Source organism: Anas acuta, chromosome 2 (genome assembly GCF_963932015.1).
Source record: "Anas acuta chromosome 2, bAnaAcu1.1, whole genome shotgun sequence".
Classification (NCBI taxonomy): Eukaryota; Metazoa; Chordata; class Aves; order Anseriformes; family Anatidae; genus Anas; species Anas acuta.
In genome coordinates this window covers 21,894,040-21,915,956 of record NC_088980.1, presented here as the reverse complement: position 1 = coordinate 21,915,956, position 21,917 = coordinate 21,894,040, and the positions used below count along the sequence as shown (strand labels likewise).

Genomic DNA, 21,917 nt, shown 5'->3' with positions numbered 1-21,917 from the left:
TCCCCTTTTGTCCCAGTTATTGCCCATCTCTTCATTCCTGGATGCTCCTGGGGAATGAAATCCTTGGACAGGAGCTAGGTTTGATGCTATTCACCTCTTGTTTTACATGTTCTTGCAGCAGTACTCTTTTACCTCTCATTTTCCAAGAGAGCTTCATGAGCACCTGATGAGTTTTGAGGTCTGTCTCTTCCCTCCAAACCCTACCCCAGAACAAACCCTTCTCCCTCTACTCATCACCCCAACACATTCTTAGTGCCCTTTAAGATTTTCCCTACCTCTAGCCCCCCTGCACCTTTCTTTTCCTGCGGTATGATGCCAGTCTGCCTTTCTGTGGGGCCTCCTGGTCATCCTTCTGCCTTGCAGGCTCCCAGGCTATCAGGTGAAATGGTGGGCGAGCCGTGCTGGGATTTTGGGAGGCTCTGTACCCGAGACAAAGGGCTCACTTTGCAGCGACACCTCATAGGTATTCAGGCTGCCCTACTCTTTGCTGACGAGCCTCATCTACAGAGTTTTCCTGCATAAAAAACTGCACATGTCAGAGATGCGAGACAAATGACGATGGTAATAATGTAAGAGAACATCCTCTGAACATCTGAGAGGGCTGAATTCATGAACCACTTTTATTAAGGCGTACAAGAGGCACTTAAATATTATCTGCTGCTTATAAATAATACCGGTATGTTAAATATACACATATTTTCACAGTTTTATAAAGCAAGCGATCTCTGTTTGCTTTCAACTGGAAATCATAAAGTAAAAATCAATGAGCTTATATCAAGCTTATATTATAGTCCTTGAAGAGTCAACCGACTCTATAAAAATGACTGTTTTCTAACGAAGATATCATTAATTGGATTGAGTTGGCAAAGTTTAAGTGCCTTGTCATATTTTGATTGCTATGCAGTGCTAGAGCTTATTGATTTTATAGAACAGCCTGTAGATAAATGTAATGATTAATTTCATTTGGTTTACAAGAACAGAAAACTTCGATGCAGAACTGGATGCACTCTTTTATTTCTTACAGCAGCCTGTTCCTTGTCTGAGCACGGCTCTAGCTGTAAAGCCATGCTAGGTGGCTTGGTCTTCCTGAGTTTCTTAGGATTTACGAAAATAGAAATTCCACGTTCCCCCTAAACCTGTGAGGTTTTCCATTTCAAAGGCTTTGGAGGGATTATTTTTTGATCTTTATCTCTTGGGGAGGGTGTTTCTGTCGGGAGCCTTGCTGAGAAGAGCAACGAGCGGTGGCTGGGGGCTGAGGCTGGCCGCCAGGTGCCCCCCCAGCTGCCCCCTCCTCAGCAGGGCAGGGGGAGAAGGTGGGATGCAGCAGCTCACGGGTTGAGATAAGGACAGGGAGATTGCTCACCAATTACTGTCACAGGGAAAACAGACTCGGCTCGGGAAAATTAATTTAATCTATTGCCCATTAATTACAGAACAGGACAGTGAGAACAGAAAGAACAAACTCAAAACTCCTTCCCCCCACCCCTTGGCTAAAAAAGCCAAGCTGCAGCCTAGCAGCAGGCTCTTTGAGTCACCCATTTTCCCTACAACAGGGACCTTAGTGTCACATCGAGGTCCCCAAAATGGGGTGAGCAGGGGCCATGGTGCCTCTGCCCGCACTGCCACAGGTATCTGCTCGCACAGAGCCCAGGAGCTGCTGGGTTTTGTGGTGTTTTCTTTTTTCTTCCTGAGGCTTTGGGGCTATTTTTAGCACTTGCGATGGCACTTGGTGCTGCATGGCTGCCTCCAAATTATTTGGTTTCTTAATTGGAGGAGTTGTAGAAGGAAAGCGAGGGGAAAGGAAACACCAGCGGCCTCCCTGGGGACACCCTGCCAAGCCTTGGGGTGACGGTCAGGCTCGGTGTGAGCTGTCTGAGCACGTTTCTGTACCAGAACAAAAGGAATTAGAAGAATTGCAGGGCTTATTTATATATAATTATATATATATATATATTATTATTTTTCCCAGGTCTGGTGTTTTCCTGCCTTGCTGTTCTAACTGTATTATTGCACCCACTGCTGGCACAGGCTGAGCACTGCATTTACAGCTGCTGCTGGTCATTCCCCCTGCCGGAATGAGGAGCCGAGAGCCTTTGACAACAATTAAGCTCCAAGCCTATGCGTTGTCTGCAAGGATCCTGAATTTAAATCCAAGCTCTGGTTTTTCTGTTGTCCTCGGGATGGGTTAATACTGAATTCCTGATCTACAATGCGCTTAATGGATACCACCGGTGGAGCAGAAATCTTTGGGTAGCTTCAGTTGGCCAGGAATTAACCCAGGAAAGCCACTCTGTGCAATCTAGATGGTAAAATCATCTCCCCAGAAGTACCCGTGCACCTTGTTCCTCTGGATCAGAGCCCACTTCTGCTTCAACACAGCTGCTCATTTCTGTGTGCTCATGTATGCCAGGCATGTTTGAGGAGCTAGCTAAAATAAAATACCGAGATCAACGTGAGAACAAAAAAGAGGTAGCTGACAGCTCAGATCAGCTGCAAGGCAGGCCACTATCTGTGTGTGGTCTCCAAAAAGTCAGCACCTGGCCATCAGGTGGAACAAGGCCTCTGCGGGGGTCGTTTCCCTCGCTCAGATGGAGCCACCACTGTGCAGCAGTGGGGAAGTGTTGATGGAGGGAGTGCCACACATTCGCTTTTTCATTTGATTATCCCTAGGACTACCCATGCTTGCTGGCACATGAGGGTCACTGGGCAATTACCAGGCAGGAGATGTTCCTGCTCCTCAGGGCCCGATGCCGGCAGTGCCCTGGGAATGGCTCCCCGCTGTTCCACCAGGGCCACCAGCTGCCACCTCCACACCCGTGAAGCAGTGACCAGCCAACCAGGACAAGCAGGAGCTTTCCTTCCAGGGGCCTGTAGGACTCCGTTAAAACCTCATTAAAGCCATTACTGAAACGTGTGGCCGGGCTGGGAAGGGGCCGTGCCCGGTGCTTTGTACCCCGCACACCTTGAGTTTGCTAAAGCTGGCTCCAAGCACAGCGATTAAGCCGCAGGGGTGACACTGCGGCTCCTCAGCCTAAAAATATGGAAAAAAAAAAATTGCTCTTGAGATACAGTGTAAAAATATCATCTTTAAGGGCTTTTTCACAATAGGGAAACCACTCCTTGGAGTGCTAATTCAGCTCCTGATGCAGGGGGACGGGGAGGTGAGCTGGGAGGGGTGGCAGTGGCGGCTTCATGGGTGGCCTCAGCCAGCAACCAGCCCCAGGGACCTACAAATGGTTGCTTCTTAGAGCAGGGGAAACAAAGTACTCAGCAAGGGAAGAAAATCTGACTTCAGGGAGGTTATAAGGGCTCCTTCCCAGCACATCTGCCAGCCCTGGTGTCAGCGAAAGGCAACAAACACATGGCACGGATCCCGGCGTGTAAGGGATGTGTCACTGAGAGAAGGAGTAGGAGGAAAACAGAGCTAGCTGACAGCTCACATCCTGTGCCATAATCCTCGAAATTGTTAATATTTACAAAATTAACAACTAATGTAGCCGATGACAATCTCACTCCTCCTGGTTGTCATGAGGATCTTAACAGTTCCCACCCGCTCTGAAGGGGGAGAATTACCCCTTGCCGCGGCTCCTGCTGCTCAGCACCAGCACAAAGGGCACGGATGTGTCCTCCCACCACACACCGGCATCACAGGGGCTGGGAGAGCTCCTCACCTTGCCCAGGAGGTGTCTGGAAGAGCGAGGGAAGGATCCTGCCTCTGCAGCTCCCTCAGGAGCCCAGCACCTCCCTGTCTTGCCCACCCGAAGGTTGGACAGCCCAGCAGTCCCAGCTGGGGCTGTGTCTCCAGACAAGCTGCAATTTCATGTGAAGCTGCTCCCGGTGCCGGTGGGATCTACCAGCTGTGAGGCTGGCAGCTGACTGATGAGCAGATGCTACGGTGTCATTGCCTTAACAGGAAAAGACCTGGCTGAAAACAAAATAAAGTCGCTTGCATTCCAGCGACTCCAAGGGAAACGTACTTCCAGACGAACAGTCAGAAAAAGGTGAATTGTCAGGATCATGAAGTATCATTGCCTGTCTCCATTTTAAATAAGAAACATGAGCAATGGTGGTGTCTAAATTCTCAGAGCAGATATATGTATATATATAGATAAATATATACATATATTTAACTCTTTCTGTCCACCAGGAGGGCTGCGTGAGGTTAACAGACACTGCAGGTGCCAGAACGCTGTGGATGGTGGCTGCACATCAGGGTTTCTGGCTTCATTCTGCCCCATCATTAGCAAGGATTCACCTCCTGTACCACTCTTTGCACTAACACAGCATGTCAGTCTCTCAGTAATACACTAAAAAAAATTGTTTGTTAGGGCACACTGTATGCAAAAAAAAATCACCAAACTCTTTCCAGTTCGCCACATGCAAAATCTAAGCAGAGAATTACCAGCACTGCTGTTTTCAAAGAGCTCCCAAGTGCTACGAGAAGCAAATCTCCTTCTAATAGGCATTACTTTCTCTCCTTGAAGTGGCATGTTCTTGGCTCTAAGAGAGGTTTTCCCAAAGAGGCAACCTGAACGAGTGACTGGATGGCAAAAAAAGTTCTCTCCAAGTACCATAAGCCAGGTATCGTCAATATAATACTGCCATAACACTGACCAGAGGAGCAAAGCTCTGCCCTTATGGAGCTCCGTGCCCCAGGTGGCACACCCCAGCCTGTCCCCTCGGGTAGCACTTGCTGGAAGGAGCCTTGGTTTGCTGGATCTGCTGGAGAAGTGACCGTGGTGACCACCACAGGGCCCATCAGTGCTTGTTAACTGGTTCAGCACAGTAGGACACAGCACTGCCTTTCCTTAGAGCATAGCGGGGAACTGTGTGACCCAGTAAAATGAAACATGTTGGTTTTAAATATTAAAAGCGCAAGGACTCCAGAGAACAGATACATAACACCATCAGGCTTGCATTAAAACTGTTGTGTAGCTTGCTCTGAGAAGCTGGCACCTTTTAAAACCACTGAAACATTGGCATGGCACATCCCAGATGAGTTTCTTTTCTTTCCCACTTCTTTTATTCTGCCCTGAACCTCTGAAGAGCAGCACTATTTTCCCCCCCATTTTGTTTTCTGTTTGTAAAGCTTTATACATTTTAGTCTTACGTCATCTGCTCAGATCATTATCTTATTTTTTCATCTTTCTTTTCAAGAAACTTCTCTTTTCCCCATCTGCCACCATCTTCACTATAATACTTCTCCCTTTAGGATTTCTTTTATCCTTCTCATCTCTATGCCTTTCACTTACTCTTCCCCAGACCCCTCATTCCTGCTTTTGCTTGTCAAAACTGCATTTCTTCATCCTTCATGGGGGAAGAAGTGGGAAGGTTGGGTGTTTTGCTATTTTTTTTTTGTGTGTGAAAACCCAGGAACGCTCCAATCGATACTTCAGAAATACCGCAGAGGAGACTTTGCACGATCCTTTCTACATTTTCAAAATTTGCAACAGCAGCTAATGGACGTCTGACTAATCCTTCAAAATCAGCAGCTTATTTAAAGCCGCGTTACATTTTCCCACAAAGAACACTGCCAGGCCTTCCCAAGGCTTTTATTTTCATGTTGGAGCCCCAACCCCATGCTTTGAGGCCCTTGTAGCCACTTAGCAGCTCCTCCCTTTAACCCCCAAGGAGGTGCTGGAGGCAGCCTGGGGTACCTCATGGCCATGGCTAATTTTAGCCCCATTCCCATTCCAGCTGAAGGAGCCAGGAGACAGCACCCAGGCAGATGCAGGGGGATGCCAGCCCAGCACCAGCTCTGGGTGAGGTGGTCCTGCTGTCACTTGGGGCTCAGCTGCACCTGCACCAAGCCCTGCCCTTGGCCATGGTCTTCTGCCCAAGCATGGGTGGCGTGCTCAGGGCCATGAAGTGAGCACACGTACAACTTCTTCCAGCCTGAAAGCAGGGATCCAGCCATGGCTGCAGACAGCTGCCAGGCCAGCCCTGTGGCCACTGCCACCCCCAAGGGCACAGTGTAAGGAAAGGATGCTGGAGGAAGGGTCTAGAGCCACTCCATCCCTTCCCAATAGGCGTGCCTTTGCTATTTATTTTGTTCCAAAAGGAATTTGCAATAGGAGTTTTGGGATCTTCTGACATTTCACTGACATTTCTTCAAGGCTTTTTGTAGCGTGAGTGTGATTGTCATTAGAGACCCTCATGTTTTAATGCCAACGTCTAGATTGAATTGTGTGCGTTCTAGCAGCTGGCCCGTTCTGGTTGCGGATTGGTAATGTGCCCCCAGCCCAACACCTCAGCGGGCCTGTTTCACTTGGAGCCGTTCCCCCAGACAGATCACTTATGAGGTTTGGAAAATCCTCTGCAGAGCTTGCAATAGATAAAATTGACTGTTCCTGACAAGTCTATCATTTTCACTGCTTTCCATCTGCCTATCAAGACTGCCTCATTATTCTGAAGTACCAAAGACCACTCAAAATGTGTCTAAAGCTTGAAGCCAACTTCCTATCCCTGCTTGCCAATTCAAAAAATCTGTTGCAAAATATATGTCAATACATTTATTCCCAAACTAAGTCAACCATTTATTACTTAGACGCTGGGGTAATCCTAAACATGATCAAGAGGCTGCTGGTGATGAGAGTCTTTAGATACAAGATGACTTTTATAGAATGTGTCGTTTCTATCACGAGATATTTAATACCTTTTCATCTTTTATTTAATACAACTGCAGTCTGGACATATTTCCCGGCTTGCTGACTGGACAGCACCAGAAACTCAGCAATAGGTTGTGTTGCTCAGGTATGAAATCCATGAAAGTGGAAATCAGGAGCAGGAAGGTCCTGACTCGGCCTATCTTGTTATGAATACCTGTTCTTGCTCCTTGAGTTTCCTGGTTAGCTTTTGCTCTTGCAAGACTAAAACTGTTTGGAAATCACTGCCTGTATTATTGTTTTTTCCTCCCACTGATAAGACCTGAAGCTACTTCAGATGTTAAACAATTTGTTGTTTAATAACTTCACAACCTGCGGCTTCTGAGCTTGGTTGTGGTACGGGCTTTGTACAGATAAATATAGCACCTGTGGCATTTTCAACAGCCATTTGGAACACCTCTTCAATACAAGCATTTTCATGGCAGAGATTAAATACATTATTTGGGTTTTCTGCTTAAAAAAAATCACTTTAAAAAATTGGCAGAAATACCATTTTCTTCAAATGAGAAAGCTCTCTTTCCCCAAATTGAGGCTGGCAATTGGCAGCTCTTTGCACAGATATATATTTTTTTTCTTTCCTCTCTCCCCTCCCCTACTCCCTGATTTCAAAATAACCTTCAAGGCAAAAAAGCAGGACACAGCAATGCAAAAGAGAAACAGAAACTGATTAAAATTTTTCACTCTTGAGCAGAATGCTTTACATTTTAACCAACTTGTATCAGACAAAATGCTATCACATTCCTACAAAAGAAATTAACACATTGCAGGAAACTGGACACTTACGTTCCTCAAGAATATCACTATTCAGAAGTCCTACCACAGAAATAAAAACACAAGACAAATAGAGGCTTTTATTAAAATCATATGTAATAATATATGAAATTTATTATTGTGTAAGTGCAAAAAAACTGGTATTAATAGGGTGTGATACATGTGAACAGAGGACATTAATGTACATATAAATAGAAAAGCTAAAATGTGTTTGACAGTGATATATTAAATGGCTACATAAATGTGACCATAATTAGGAGAGTGTGTAATTTTGTATTCCTTAAGCAGAATCTTCTAAAGCAGCACACATAGTAAATGGCCTTTAACTCTAGTCTCTGCTTCCTTAAGATATAAGTTATAGGAAATGTGTTGGAATACTATAGGCACATGCAAAAGAGATATAAAAGATATAAAAACAAAGGCACAAGCTGGGGACTTATTTGTTCTTGGCTGCCAGAGGCTTACGACTGATCTTCTTCGACTTGTCATTGTTCTTCTTTGGAGGTTCAGGGTTTGCCTGCATGTGTCTGCCATAAAGACTGTAAGGAAATAAGACAAAGAATATTTGTGATACAACCATTAAATATAGGCTTTTAATCTGCAGCATGTTAAACAACACAGCTGGTTACTAGATATAAAAAAAAAGGAAGGTCATTACATTTATTTTGTCTCAACACACTCATTTTTCTATTAAAAGTCATGTTGCAGTCCACGTTACTGATTTTTTGTGACTTGGAGTAACACCGTGAAGAGCAGGCCTTTGGAGCAGTGAAGGAGCAATCAGTTTTGCCTTCAGAAACTAGCAACCTTTACTCTGCAGTTAGGGAATCAAGGCTCAGAGGGCTGTGAGGATGCGTATTTGAGTCGACAATGACAAAAATTGGGTTGAGCTGGAGAGATAGAGTGCCCACTTCGAGCAAAGTGAGCATCATCCCTAACTAGAAAACCCAAGGGCTTGATAATGTGACAGAGAGCAATGGTGTCACAGCCTTCTTTGCTGCTCACAGATGATTGATAGTACTGGGACAGCTACCAACACATCACTGCCACATTAGTAAGTACCACTGATTAAATGTTGACAAAGTATCCTACAATTAAGACAGCTAGCATTCACAGCAACACTAAACAGACTACATGGCTGAGAGGATCTTGCTAAATATCACATAGTAATTAATAGATAATTTATGAGTAATCCTGATTAAACTAAATTAAAAATGTACCAAAAATAAACACAGCTCAAACTTAACTTCCCATATTGACATAGAGTGCTTTTTGAAGATGTACTTTGCAGGGGTGTCAGTGTATCTAAAGGGAACAGAGCTGAGCTTTGTTTCTGCTCATTCAGCTGTATAAACACCAGCAATGTTGACACAAATACTGAACCCCCTCTGAAAGGTGTCCCCCTGCTAATGCTTCAGCTTCATGCTGGTGGGCGTCTGCTCTGATCCCACAGTATTGCCAGTAGGGTTGGACATGGATGTCTAAAACCTGACAGGAATTCTGCTACTGAAAAGGTAGCAGTGCTGTGTCACTGCCCCTCCCTGTGTCACTGCCCCTCCACCTTCTGGTGACATTTCTCAAGAAACACAACAGGCCTAAGGGCTTTGGGCCAAGCAGCTCTTCCCAGAACTGCCTTTGGACGTGCAGGAGCGCAGTCAGTCAGCGCTGTCACCACAGAAGCTGGGCCCTGACTTTCTGGGTGTCCGCGGCACCTCGGAGGCCCCAGCTCCCCTCAGGAGGCAAGCTGCCCTGGTTCATTGCACACTGTCACTGAAGTCCATGTGTAGAGCTCACACATCTGTCCAGCCCTTGTGGCAAACAAGGACCAGCTACAGATCCTTTCACTGCTTTTGCTTAGTCACGTCAGGACTGAGTTAGTTTCTCATGTTTGTTCCTGCTTGTCCAGAGAGCATGACCTGATACACAGCTCTGCCATGGCTACCGGCCCGAGTGGGCGTCTCGGAGATAAAGTGACTCTTTACACAAAGTCACCTCTTCAGCACTGCAGGCTGAAACTCATCTCAGCGGCAGGGGATTGGCCTTGCTTCTCAGACATGACCTGGCATAGGTCTTGGTCAACTGTACGCAAGAGACATTGAACGAGGATCCAAACAGAGGTACCTGGAGTCACTGTGTATACAGCAGCACGGCTCTGGAGGGGCTATTTATGGCAGGTGCAGAGAGATTTCAGCTAAGGCATACTGAAGCTGGGAGGTTAAACCTACCACCTGCCCTCGGCTTTAGTATTTCACAGTACCTGGAGGATACTTCAGCCCTGGGTTTGCTGGATTGCAGAATGGGATTAGAGCTTCTCCTAGAGCACGGAGGAGAAGTAGCACTTGTTTTCACCTCAGCAGCCGTGGCTTTACATCATGCTGCTAAACAGGCTGCTGTCAAGGTGTACTCTACCCAGAACAGCCCCATGCAAAGAAAATGCAGCTGTAAACTCAGCCACAGTTTCACCTTACCAAAATGTTATGTGTGCCATCACCTACTGTCAACGAGAAATTTCCTGACAGATGCAGAGAGAGCCCTGAATGCCTGTGATAACTGCGTGCTGACTGTTTGCTCCAATACACCTATTTTCATTTTCATAAGATATACAGCCCCAACAGCAGAGGCTGTATTTTATCCCAGCACAGCACATGTACTAATCAAATGTCCATCCTAAATACCTCTCCCATTTTGGAAGGCATTAAGTGAGATGAGAGAGGGAATATATGGAAGGGGATGTTTTGGTATGAGGAAATACTATCATTGTTGGAAAGCACGGAAATATTTTCGCTGTCATTCAAGGAGGCTGTCTCATCAAAAACCGATCCAAGGTAGAAAGAGTCAGGGGACAAGAAACATTTTTTTCTCAATGATAAGTGGCACAGCATTTGAGCCACTGTCAGCAATAATTTCCTAACTCTGAGAAGCCAGCAATAGAAAAGTGGAAATAGATGCTTCTACTGTGTGAACACCAAGAGTTAGTTAAATAATAAATTAACATTCAAGTTGTTTTTTTGACTCTGGAGAAATAATCACAGAATCATTAAGGTTGGAAAAGACCTCCAAGATCATCTGGTCCAAGCATCTCCCTACCACCAATGTTACCCACTAAACTTTATTACATTGGAGTGGAATGTGAGTTTTATCCTATAAATAAAAGTCCCCACTTGGGACTTTAAGCACTGAATTAACAGAGAATCCACTCATCCATTTTATTTGAGCGTGCACACACAAAAACATTTCGATGTCTTCAGCATACTGCTGCCCACAGCTTCCTGTTAGTGCCAACCCAGAGAGGACTAGAATGGCTGTGGTGTGTTTTTCACTGTGTTATATGCCCCTTTTTTGGTTAAGGCTCCACTTTTTTGCTTTGGAAACGTCATATGAATTTCCCACTCAGTCAATGCTTTTGGCATTCACTCCGTCTCTCATTTTCTGCTTTCTCAGTGCAAATTTTAAAACTTGTGGACTGGCAGAGCTCTGATTTAGTGAACTACTTCTGAAAAAGGAGGGTGTGGTGGGACTTCTACTGACTACATGCATCTTTTGAAGTGGTAGAACTGAATATTGGCAAATTTGAATCAACTGTGGAGTGCTGGCAAGTCTACTTGGGCAATATCTTTTGACTGGAGAATGAGGTCCAGCAGCCACTTCATGTGTTAAGTGGTAAAAATCCCAATATACCTGTAAGTAGTTCTGATAGCAGTTTTTCTTTAATATTTGTTCCTTTACAATATTCAGTACTGCTGGTGCTTTGGCACTTCCCTCCCTACCACCATGCAAATACTACATTTGTAGTAATAGATCTGTGTGAGCTGCAGGAACCTGCAGCACTTTTACGTTCTTTTGCCTTATTCTCATGTCCAACCACTTTGTGGGCATGGGCACCAAAACTTCATCAGAAGAGTAATTATTGGGTTTGAAATAAACCAATCAAACAAATCTACTTAGGTTTCTCTGGCAAAATTTCAAGTAAGTTTCAGCTGCACGTTGCTGTCTCGGCTGAAGATAAATGCATTACAATCTATCATAGTAGTCTGCTATGCAAAGAGCAAGGATCAGACGTATTTAGATTATATAAGCCTTCACAGACAGGGACTCTCTCTCTTGTGTTTGCACACATCAAATACAAGGAGACATATGGTGTCACAACAACATTTAAATACAATAATGACTGTGATAATGCCTCTGGGACAGAATTTGCCTTCTGTTACACGAGGGAAAAGAGAATTCTGGATTTTCAATGAACTTCTGGTACAATGACAGACACTACTTTTATAGCTCCCGAGGAAAACAAAAATACAACAGAAAAACAACAACAAAACCAACCAGCCCTAATTGAACTGATCCACATGGAGAAGCAACTACCCAAATTGCACAAGAACCTAAAACCCTTTGGCTATAACAGACGTGGAGCTCACACAAACAGTCCTTAATGACTTCGATACCTGCTGGAAGGATGCAGCCGTGGAAAGCACAGCTTGTAAGTCACCGTCTGTCAGCCAAGCTGTAGTGGCTGGGTGCATGCTCCTGCTCTGCCATCACCGTGAAGTCAAACACGTTGGGCCGAGGCACTCGCACGCTGTCCTTGGCACCGTGGGTCAGCTTAAAACATGCCCGCAGACAGCCTCACTGCTCAGCTGGTGGGTGGCAATTTACTGCGTGGTGGAACCTCGACATAGCTGCTTGCATGGCAAGACCCTCGGCAAGGGCAGATGGCCTTGATAAACAGGGACAGCAATACTAAGATTAATTGTTCTTACTGTTTTAAGGCAGATTTGTGAGGTAAGTGCTGATAATACACGGCAGGCGCCTTCACGCCTGATATTTGGAACACGACTGGTTCGTGGTGTAGCTCCAGGCAGAACACTACGCACACCTCTCAGCCCAAAGCCTGGGCTGAGGAGTAAAATCCAGACTGCAAATAAATACTTGAGATACTTGCAGTCTGCAGCAAGTCAGGAGCTAGTTATCATAATCACAGCTCACAAACCGCCAACCCTTTGTAGACTTAGCAGCTACAGCATTGCATGCAGCCTTCTCATTATGTGAAAGTGAAAGGCGAGATGAAATGCAAGACAGAAAATGCAGAAAACCCTCAAAGAGATATTTCCAGTTGCTTTCTTTCCTTGTATACATTTTTCAAAGCGAACATCTCTCATGAACATAAATGTTTCTTTGTATGCAAATATAAACACAAATGAATTCTCCTTGCATTTTCTATCTGCCCCACTGGAAGTAACAAATGAGAGCACTATGGCTGCTGCAGCAAAACTAACAATATCAAGTGAGAAAGATGCTCATTAAACTTCATCATTCTGTCGACTTTAATGATGCTTTTACTTAATAAAAATTCCCTGAGCAGTTGCAAGGATATTAGGCAAGGTCTTTGGTTATGTATCAGGGGTCTAAGCTGTCACTAGCAAGCATGCAGTTCAGGAGGGGCATTCCCAAGGGGAGAGAGTGAATACAGCTTTCTTGTAATAAATTCAGAGAGAATCAATAACCACAGACTGCCACATTACTTAAACACTTAGGAAAGTAGGTGATCCTTCTAAATTAAACTACAAATTGCTAAATGTTGCAATTTACAGTATAAGCCCAGGCACGAAGCCTTGCAGCTTGAAAGCATACAAAAAATCTTGCTACTGAAATCTCTGAATTTAAAATTCACAAAGTTGAAAAAGAGTCATTTTCAAAAATCCCCCTCAGCACAATTTTCTCCAATTTTTCTCTCTTGCACAACATGACACTCACTAGCTGAAGGCTACGTTCTCCCACAGATGAGAAGAGTGAACTCATGTGAACTAGTGAACTGGTGTAATGCGTTGGATGCACACATTGGCTTTCTTGAGTTTAAGCATTTTGAAATAGGATTTCAAGAACTAGCCACAAAAATACATCGCTCTCTCTGTCTGTAATAGACATAAGGGGTGAGTATGCAGAATAAAAAGGACAGGCATAGACAGATATGATCCTGGAAAGATATTGTTTTCAGATATCTGAGAAACATACATGAGAGATCCCAGTGCTGCTCAATTTTTCAAAATCAGGCATTTTTTCTGCCATGGGCATTTCCAGTGAGCTCCACAGAACAGAACCCAAGCTCATGTGCTGAACCAAGAGAGGGGAAAGGATAAACCAGCAATGATACCACAAGAGACCAAAGTCTGAAAGAAGTATTGTCAGGCTGACACATGCTGCTTAGCCTGCATTAGTTTTAACTCTCAAGCACTTACTGCAAGATGCCTTTGCCCAGGCAGTTTTTGCACGGCTTATTGCTCCTCTGGTACGTCCGCTGTGTGACTGAGCCTGGCCTTTTCTCCTGTGGGAGCTGCTGACACGTTCCCTTCTCCAGCCACGTGTTCTCCCAGGATGGAGACAGATACAGGCGTTTAATTTGCCAGTGACGTGCCCATGAGAGAAAACAGGTTTGTGCCTGTGTGAAACTTACTTTGCAAGTATTGTATTATTTTGGTAGCTTACCAATAACTTATTTTTATTCTGTGATGTAAGGCAAATGATTTATATTAAGAGAAACATTACATGGGTAAGTGATACAAATATCTGGTTTCCTTGCACACTCGGATGGCAAGCTGCAGCTTTAGGATTCTTAATAAGGAAGCACAGACATGAGTGACTCATTTTATTCAGCTAATTTTTTGCCCCTTGTTTGCGAGTGCTCTGAGAGCAGATGGCAATAGTGTCAGAGATGTTCATCATCTGAAGCTCTCTGCAAACTTCTTCATAAAAAATCAGATTTTGCCTGTCATCTGCTTGTGTACCGGCTTCTTCTTCACACTCAGAAATTCAGGCAGTGCTGTTGAACAGGGCAGGTGCCGGTGCTTCCCTTGCCTGCTGCTGGGTGAGTGCCTGGGCTATTCAGCCTGCCGTTCTTAAAACACTGTAAAACTGGGCCAGTATTCCCATCTCTGGAATGCTTTGTCTTCCTACACTCCCCACTCTCACTCAGGTACCCCTAACATTTTAAACTTCCTCGAACCTTGACACCCCACAGCCCTATGACACTCCTCTGTGATACTGCCCTGCTCCCTCCACCTGCCCCAATAATTGTTACAACCCAAAGTTCCTGCAGGGGTGGAGCTGGCACCACCTTCCCCTGTGCCCCTGCATGTTGCCTTTCAAGGAGACTTTGTGCATCAGCAGGCAGAGCACTGGGAATCCCAGGGCTCTCTCGGGTCCTCCTCTGCTACCTTCACACAGAGACACTCTGCAGGTACCTGGCCACCCCAGCACAGGCTATTCTGTCCTGTCCAGCACCCAAACTCTTCAGGCAGGGGAAGTTCTAGTTTGTAGCTAGTTTCATTTTTTGGAACATGATTCAGAAAAGGAGAGGATTTAGGATGAGTGGAGAGCCAGCTGCCCAAGCCCATGTTGTACTCAGTGGAGACCTTGCTAATACAGCCAGCAGGGCTGAGAGCTCTCCAGCTGACCAAACACAAGGGTCTGCGGCGCGACGCTCAGCTGCTACATGCTGTTACAGATCTCCACTGTCTACGGTGGACAGTGGGCAGCCAGCTGACACGCAGACGCTCACATTTAGGTATTTTAAAATGCTAGATGAAGTCCGCCCAGAGAAACCACTCCCTCTCTTTTCCCACTTTGCACACACTCACAAGCTGTTAGCTGCGTTGCTTTAGAGACTCGGCTGAGTCACACAGTCCAACATTGACTTATTGCGAATTCCTGCCTAAAAACACTCCAAATCGCAATAAGCAAGAAAGTACTCAGCCAAAATTGTCCCGGGGCTCACTGTCTCTACACTGACCTGTGTAGAACGTGTCCATCCATCCCGTGTGTCTCTCACCAGCCAGCCCCGCCGTCCTTCCACTTGACCATTCATCCCACAGGGCAACCTTCTGCCAGATCCCTCAACCCCAATCTCTCCCCTTTCTGCTTGCTGTGCCTGAAGAAGAGAATGAGTCTCTACTTGGCAAGTTTCTGATGCTCCTTCCCTGGGGGTTACTGTCAGAGACGGACCCTGATGGACCTCTGCCCTGAGCTGAGGAGCTCCCTGTGGTGCTCCTCACCACAGCACCTCCAGTCCCACCACAAGCACTCAGCAGCCTGAACTGCAGCTGTGGAGGGAACGTGCTCCAGCCAGTCATATAAGGAGACAAATCAGGTGAGAAATACGTGTGGGGAGACTTGAGCTGAAGTAATTATGATTTATAAACATCTGCTCTCCCATAGGGCTGGCAGTTGCAGATGATCTTAATTCTGCCAGACATCAGCTCTTAAAATGGTTAATTTAATCCTGACTTCCTCGAACTCCTGAATGTTAAGGAGAACTTTTTTTTCCCCAAAAAAAGGAATTCCAAGTATGTGCCAGGCATTTCTTTAATTAATATACAGTAATAAAAGAAAGCCATCTCCTTATATTCTCTGAGGCCAGCAGCCTTTTGAAATGAGTACCTTAAATGAGAGGCTTGTTACAGGAGCACAGCTGGAAGCTCATAGAAATCTTGCAAAAAATATCTGTTTTAAAGGAAAATGTACAGGCCAAGATTTGCAAAATTGGATAATGACTTTGCACATCCAGCTTGAAAGACCTTACAGGAACTGTGGCTTTTGGCAGAGAGATTTTTTTCAAAAGCACACGGATCATGGGCATCTGTCTTCTGAAAACTGGACCTACTGAACACCCAGTGAGCTGAGCAATGAGTATCTCAGCCTTCGCACAAAGCCGGAGAGGCATACAAAAGGGTCCTCCATGGACCCAGGCCACACACGCAAAGAAGAGGATGTACCTATATTTGTACCTTTAAAAAACAAGATCAACACAAAGATTTCATTTACAGACTCTATTAAGTTGATAAAACAAAACAAGTGAACAAAAAAACACCTAGCCCAGAAGAATGAAATGGCAGCCTGAAGAAACCAAGGAGGGACACGCAAGAGGGAAGGGATGCCATTCAGAGGGACCTGGGCAGGCCTGAGAGGTGGGCCTGTGAGAGCCTCATGAAGTTCAACAAGGCCAACTACAAGGTCCTGCACCTGGGCCAGGGCAATCCCAAGCACAAATACAGGCTGAGTGGAGAATGGGTTGAGAACAGCCCTGAGGAGAAAGACCTGGGGGTGTTGATGGATGAGAAGTTCAACGTGAGCTGGCAACATGCACTTGAAGCCCACAAAGCCAGCTGTATCCTGGGCTGCATCAGAAGCAGCATGGCCAGCAGGACAAGGGAGGGTATTCTGCCCCTCTGCTCTGCTCTCCTGAGACCCCACTTGGAGCCCTGCGTTCAGCTCTGGGGCCACAGCACAAGGACATGGAGCTGTTGGAGTGAGTCCAGAGGTGGACCACAAGGGTGACCAGGGGGCTGGAGCACCTCTCCTATGAGATCTTATAGTGAGTGGCTTTCCAGTACCTAAAGGGGGACTACAGGGAAGCTGGGGAGTGGCTCTTTGTCCAGGAGTGTAGTGATAGAAGGTGGTAGAATGGTTTTAAGCTAAAAAAGGTTAGGTTTAGATCAGGCATTAGGAAGAAATTCTTCACTCAGAGGGTGGTGAGGCCCTGGCACAAGCAGCCCAGAGAAGCTGTGGATGCCCCATCCAGTTCAAGGCCAGGCTGTATGGGGCTTTGGGCAACCTGGTCTGGTGAGAGGTGTCCCTGCCCATGGCAGGGGGTTGGAACTGGGCAGTCTTTCAGTTCCCTTCCAATACAAACCACTCTAAAGTTCTATGAAGGGAAAACTAACTTGTTTCTGCATGTGGATAAGGTCCTATCACACTCAGTTACACAGAATTTCTCACCAGGGATTCACACGCACCCATGAGGGCTGATCTACCTTCTCACACTCCCTTTCAGATGGATCAGTGAGCAGACCACTCCCTGGATCCACCCCAGGCATGGAGAAACTGCAGAGGTCAGAGCCCAACCCCATGGCTGAGAATTCCCACTGGCCTCAATGGAAACTTTTCCCCCATGTTTTCTTTTCACAGATCAAGTGGCCCTTTCCCACTTACCCACAACCAGAAAGAAACAATTTAGTGCCAGCAAAAGCCATCAGCTGCAAACCCTGAGGACCAAGGCACCCAGTCGAACAAAGGACACCTTTTATCTAATGAATTAAAAGGAACCAAGAGCTGCAGAATCTGCGTGAGCAGGATCAGCTTCTTTGGCAAAAGCCAAGACAGGTGGCTACAGAGAAAAACACATCAGCAAGAAGGAAAAAGACCAGTCATGTGAGAAATAAGCGTGTCGTGTTTACTGAAGTCACGTGTATCATCACTACCCTTGCGTTTACGTATCTGTAACACCTCGAGCCTTCAGTAGATAAACCAAGTTGGCTCCTTTTCACCAAACTGTGTTGCTGGGTCTGTATTTGTGGCCACCTGCCTGCTTGCAAATTAACCCCAGAGAGGCAGAGAGCGGGGGGCAGATAACACACAGGCTTGCAGCACAGTCAGCTTCCTTGAGCCATCCTCAAGGCGGCCTTCTTCACTCCGTTATTTTAATGCTGTTGTCCACATGGCATCCTCTGGGCTTACGGAAAGCAGTGCTCATTTTCCTTTTTGACTGCTACGCCAAGGGACTTGCTGCTCAGTTATATCTCCTTATATAATCTTTATTATTGATTTACTACATGCATTTTGCTGTGCATCTAATTAACATTAAAAAAAAGGAAAACAGGGTAAAAATAGCGAAGTGCAAACCAAGGAACTTTCTCTAAGTTACTCTGTGTCTGGCAGGTACACAGTTTTTCCCCAGTAACCAGACAAATTGTACCAATAACACGGAGAGAACAGGGACTCTGGGGAAATACTGATACACAGTCTTTTTTTCATTCTTTTTTTAAGCAAATACTGAAGTGTCTGAGTTAACCTGAGCCTGCTCAGCTGCACGCTGAGGACGGCTGATTTCTCTGGCAGTAGCAGGGAGAAGACGGGACCACATTTCTCCATAGGCAGGGCTTGCATTGGTGTCCTGCTCCGCTGGGCTGGCTCAGGCACCTCTCCCAGGGTGAGACAACTCAAAATAGACTCAAAGACTGCATGGTAATGACCTTGGGCAATCTAGTCCCCCTGACCCACTACTCCTGAGACCCTGAAAGGTGAAGGACTAAGCCCTGGTCCCGCTGCACAACCCACTCAGGTGGGTCCATGCAAGAAACTCTTTCCAGAGCACCATGCAAGCTCTAGAAAGATCGTGCAAAGGTGGCATAGGAGGGAGTTTGGGGATTGAGCAAAGGTATTTAAGGATTATACAGGACTTGTGAGATGTTTAAGGGAAAGGCCAAGAGAGTGGGAGGGAGGAATCAAGATAGATGGCAGAGAGCAAGTGCAGGAAAATGCATCAGGGTCCAGGTGGCGAATAAAGGAAGCTAATGACACGTAAGCAGGAGGCCAGTCAGCACGCTTCTTCGGCTAAGCCCAGCGTCAAATCACCTCCACTTTGTCCTACCTAAACTGTTTCTAACTATCTTCTGTGCAAGCATTTTCTCTGAGAGTGCACATGTGAGGCCCATCAGCAAACTTCAGGCGTCTGGATGGTGGACTCACTGAGTCTGGGGCCTGATACCAGAACGATCCCTGAAGGAGGGTTTTCCCTGAGCATTAATCCATATGTTAGGCTGTTGCTTGTCTGCTCTAGGTTTGTGTGGGTGCCTGTGTGTTCATGGCTGGCCACATCTTTACACTATTTGCACATATACATGTTCCAAATTTGTGCATTGCCTTGCTGCTAGCAGGGAAGAAGGATAAGGGGCAGCTGCTCACTGCCACTGGTGCATGAATCCCCTAGCTCCTTCAGCACCCTGGGTTCAGCTGCTCAAAAGCACCACTCGAAAAAAGGTGAAGAGATGAGGAAACACTTCTTTTTGAGACCATCGCAAAGGAAAAGAGTAAAGCACGGAAGTACAAAGGACCATTTTATTCCCACATGTGAAGTGCTGCACATCACAGACAACCCAGTTTCTCTCACACACCTGAGTTGGCTTTGTTCATCTCATGTTGGATGCATCTTCCAGAAACGCTGCTCCAGGGGAGCCTTCCTGGATTGAATTTTTGAACATGCATAACAGGCCAATGTAAACCGAATTTTGCCCTCTTCCTCATTAAATCTTTTCCCAGTTGCCAAATACCACCCTTTTCAGCTACCCCTGGCCAACGCTGGCACAAACATGCCAACGACATCCATCTTCCAGATGCTCAGACAGGTCCACAGACGTGTGGAGGAGCAAGGAGATTCAAAGCCAGTTTCAAAATCATTTTCTCTATTCATGCAAAAATTAAGAACACACTGGTTTTCCAGTTGTACATCTATGGCAGAAAATCCAAGGTGGTCACACAGATACTATGTAATAAGAGGACAGAGACTGTTCACCCCATTTTCCAACCAATTTTGAACAGAGCATCACACCATTAGTACTTGGCAAACAATTTTTGGGTTCCAAGCAAATCTTTGGTGTTTTTCCATGGCTATTACTGTGCAGACAAAGCTATTCCAGAATCTTTTCAGGTGGGACCGGTGCTATGTGGCAGCCAATAATCTTTATGGTAACACTGCAATGAAAATGTCGCTTAGTGTAATGAGCAGAGATCATAAGTGAAGCCCCCAGCTGCCTCTCTATTATTTTTCATTACAGTCTTTCTGGGTTTGTTATGCTTCAAGAGTACTCAGGGAATTACACCAAACTAGGCTCACTAGTCAGCTCTTCATTACTCAGACCATACTAAAACTGAGCCATCAGCAAACTGAACCAGCTCCTGAGGCAACACGACATGAACATTTGTTTGAATATTTACCATTTCTTTTTTAGCTTGTCCTCCTTCTTCAAGCTCTGTTCTGTGAAACAAACTTATCTGCAGTTGGAGGTGGTTCTGAAACAACAGGAGAATCGCAGAATATGTTTTCATGCCATTAACACCTTGAGGGAAGGGCTGGGCTTCCTTCTGACTACTAGAAACAAATTGCAATATACTCATTTTTTCCTGATGGCAATATTTTCCTTTGATTTGTACACCGCAGTGCTGGGTGAGCTGGGTGAGACACGAAGTCTCACCAGCTGTGTGAATCCTCCCTGCTCCTGCAGATTTTCACGCTGGCTTCTGGCAAAGCCAGAAGGTGCCCACCACTCTGGAAAGCACCAGTAGCACCTTTTAAAAAAATCCTTCTTTGAAAACGACAGCAATGGACATGAAAGAGTAAGTCCTGGCATCACAAAGCCTGCATGGCTTCCTGAGCCGCCTTCAGGCTGTTTCAAGGCCCACAGCAAGAAGAACGCGGAGCCTTCTGAAGGCCTCCTTTCTTCCTTGATGCCCACTAAAATGAAACGGCAACATGCAGCCAGCCTGATTTTGATTTCAAGAAAAACAACACCTTCTGCTTCTGATTTCAGTGGGTGCAAGGTTTGGCCCTTTCTGCCACGCAGGCTGTATACAAAAACTGAAAGTCTACTAGTGCACGCTGCACAGCACAGGCTTTCCTGTGAAATACTCTCATCTGAAAATCACATTTTGTATTTTAGCCCTCCACTGAGCTTGAGAAACGCACAGATCTTCAGGTTATTCACGGCTAGGAATCACAACAGAGGTTTTGGCATAATCTGCGTTGTAATTAGTGTTAGCAACTGAGGCGTATCTTTGAAACTGTGCAAAACCAAACACTGCTTTATGATGCCAGTCAAACCACATGTTCTTCATTATTTAAATCATCTACTCACAGCCATTATTATGAAGCCTTTCGATGCAAGCAAATAGGCAAATTGTGCTTGCAGTACAGCTCACAAGCCCCAGACTACACAGCAACATACGAAGAACATCTAGGCTGGTTATGAGCACTGGAGTGAAAATGATGTCTTCTCATCAACTGTTTGTAACAGCTAGTGCCAGTGAGTCACTCCGAGTTCCTTACTGCACACATTAACCAAAATAGCCTCTCTTACAAGGAAGGTAGGCTTATGCATGGGTTTTGCTGAACATCTTCTTGCTGTAGGTAGGCAGCACTCCTCCTAAATTGTAGGTGCTTACGTATGGCAGTGAGTTACAGGAACAAATATGGAACTTTTACTTAAAAGGCCAGGAACGACTTTGCTTGGTCATCAGACATTTGCAAAAGGCACCCACAGGAGCCTTAACGAGTGGTGCAAAATAAGCCAGAGGTTCCATCTGCTTCTGGGCTAGGGGAAAAGGAGCACAGTGCTGGAACTGTTTGCAGTGAATCAATGTACATGGCACAGCAAAAATGAAAGGCAGAAAGAGGGCAGCAATGGGGAGCAACAAACCTGCTCTGCATCTTCTTGGAAACATGCTGGAAAACACATTGCAGAGAGGGCAAACGTGATCCTTTGACTGACTACTGTCCTTTCTTTTTGCTTCCCCACCACTCAGGCTAATAATATGCTTGCAAAATCCCACTCTAAGCACACAGGGTAGCAAATGGGTCCCCCCTTGCGAAACCATCCTGGTTTCTCCTCAGCTTGTGGCATGGAGCAGATTTATGAGAAATGCCAGGGCAGAAATGGG

General features: G+C 45.7%; 1 protein-coding gene across 4 annotated transcripts in view; it reads right to left on the bottom strand.

The window, feature by feature from the left end:
* Nucleotides 1-7,514: 7,514 nt before the first annotated feature.
* RSU1 (Ras suppressor protein 1) overlaps nucleotides 7,515-21,917 on the bottom strand; it is a 96,375-nt gene continuing 81,972 nt past the window's right edge. For 3 of the 4 annotated variants that reach the window (XM_068673839.1, XM_068673840.1, XM_068673842.1), the window contains exon 9: nucleotides 7,515-7,975. In XM_068673839.1, the coding sequence (XP_068529940.1) occupies nucleotides 7,873-7,975 (103 nt within the window). In that variant the 3' untranslated portion in view covers nucleotides 7,515-7,872. Of the gene's footprint in view, nucleotides 20,274-21,917 lie in introns of all 4 variants that reach the window. The other variant, XM_068673841.1, reaches the window with a different exon arrangement.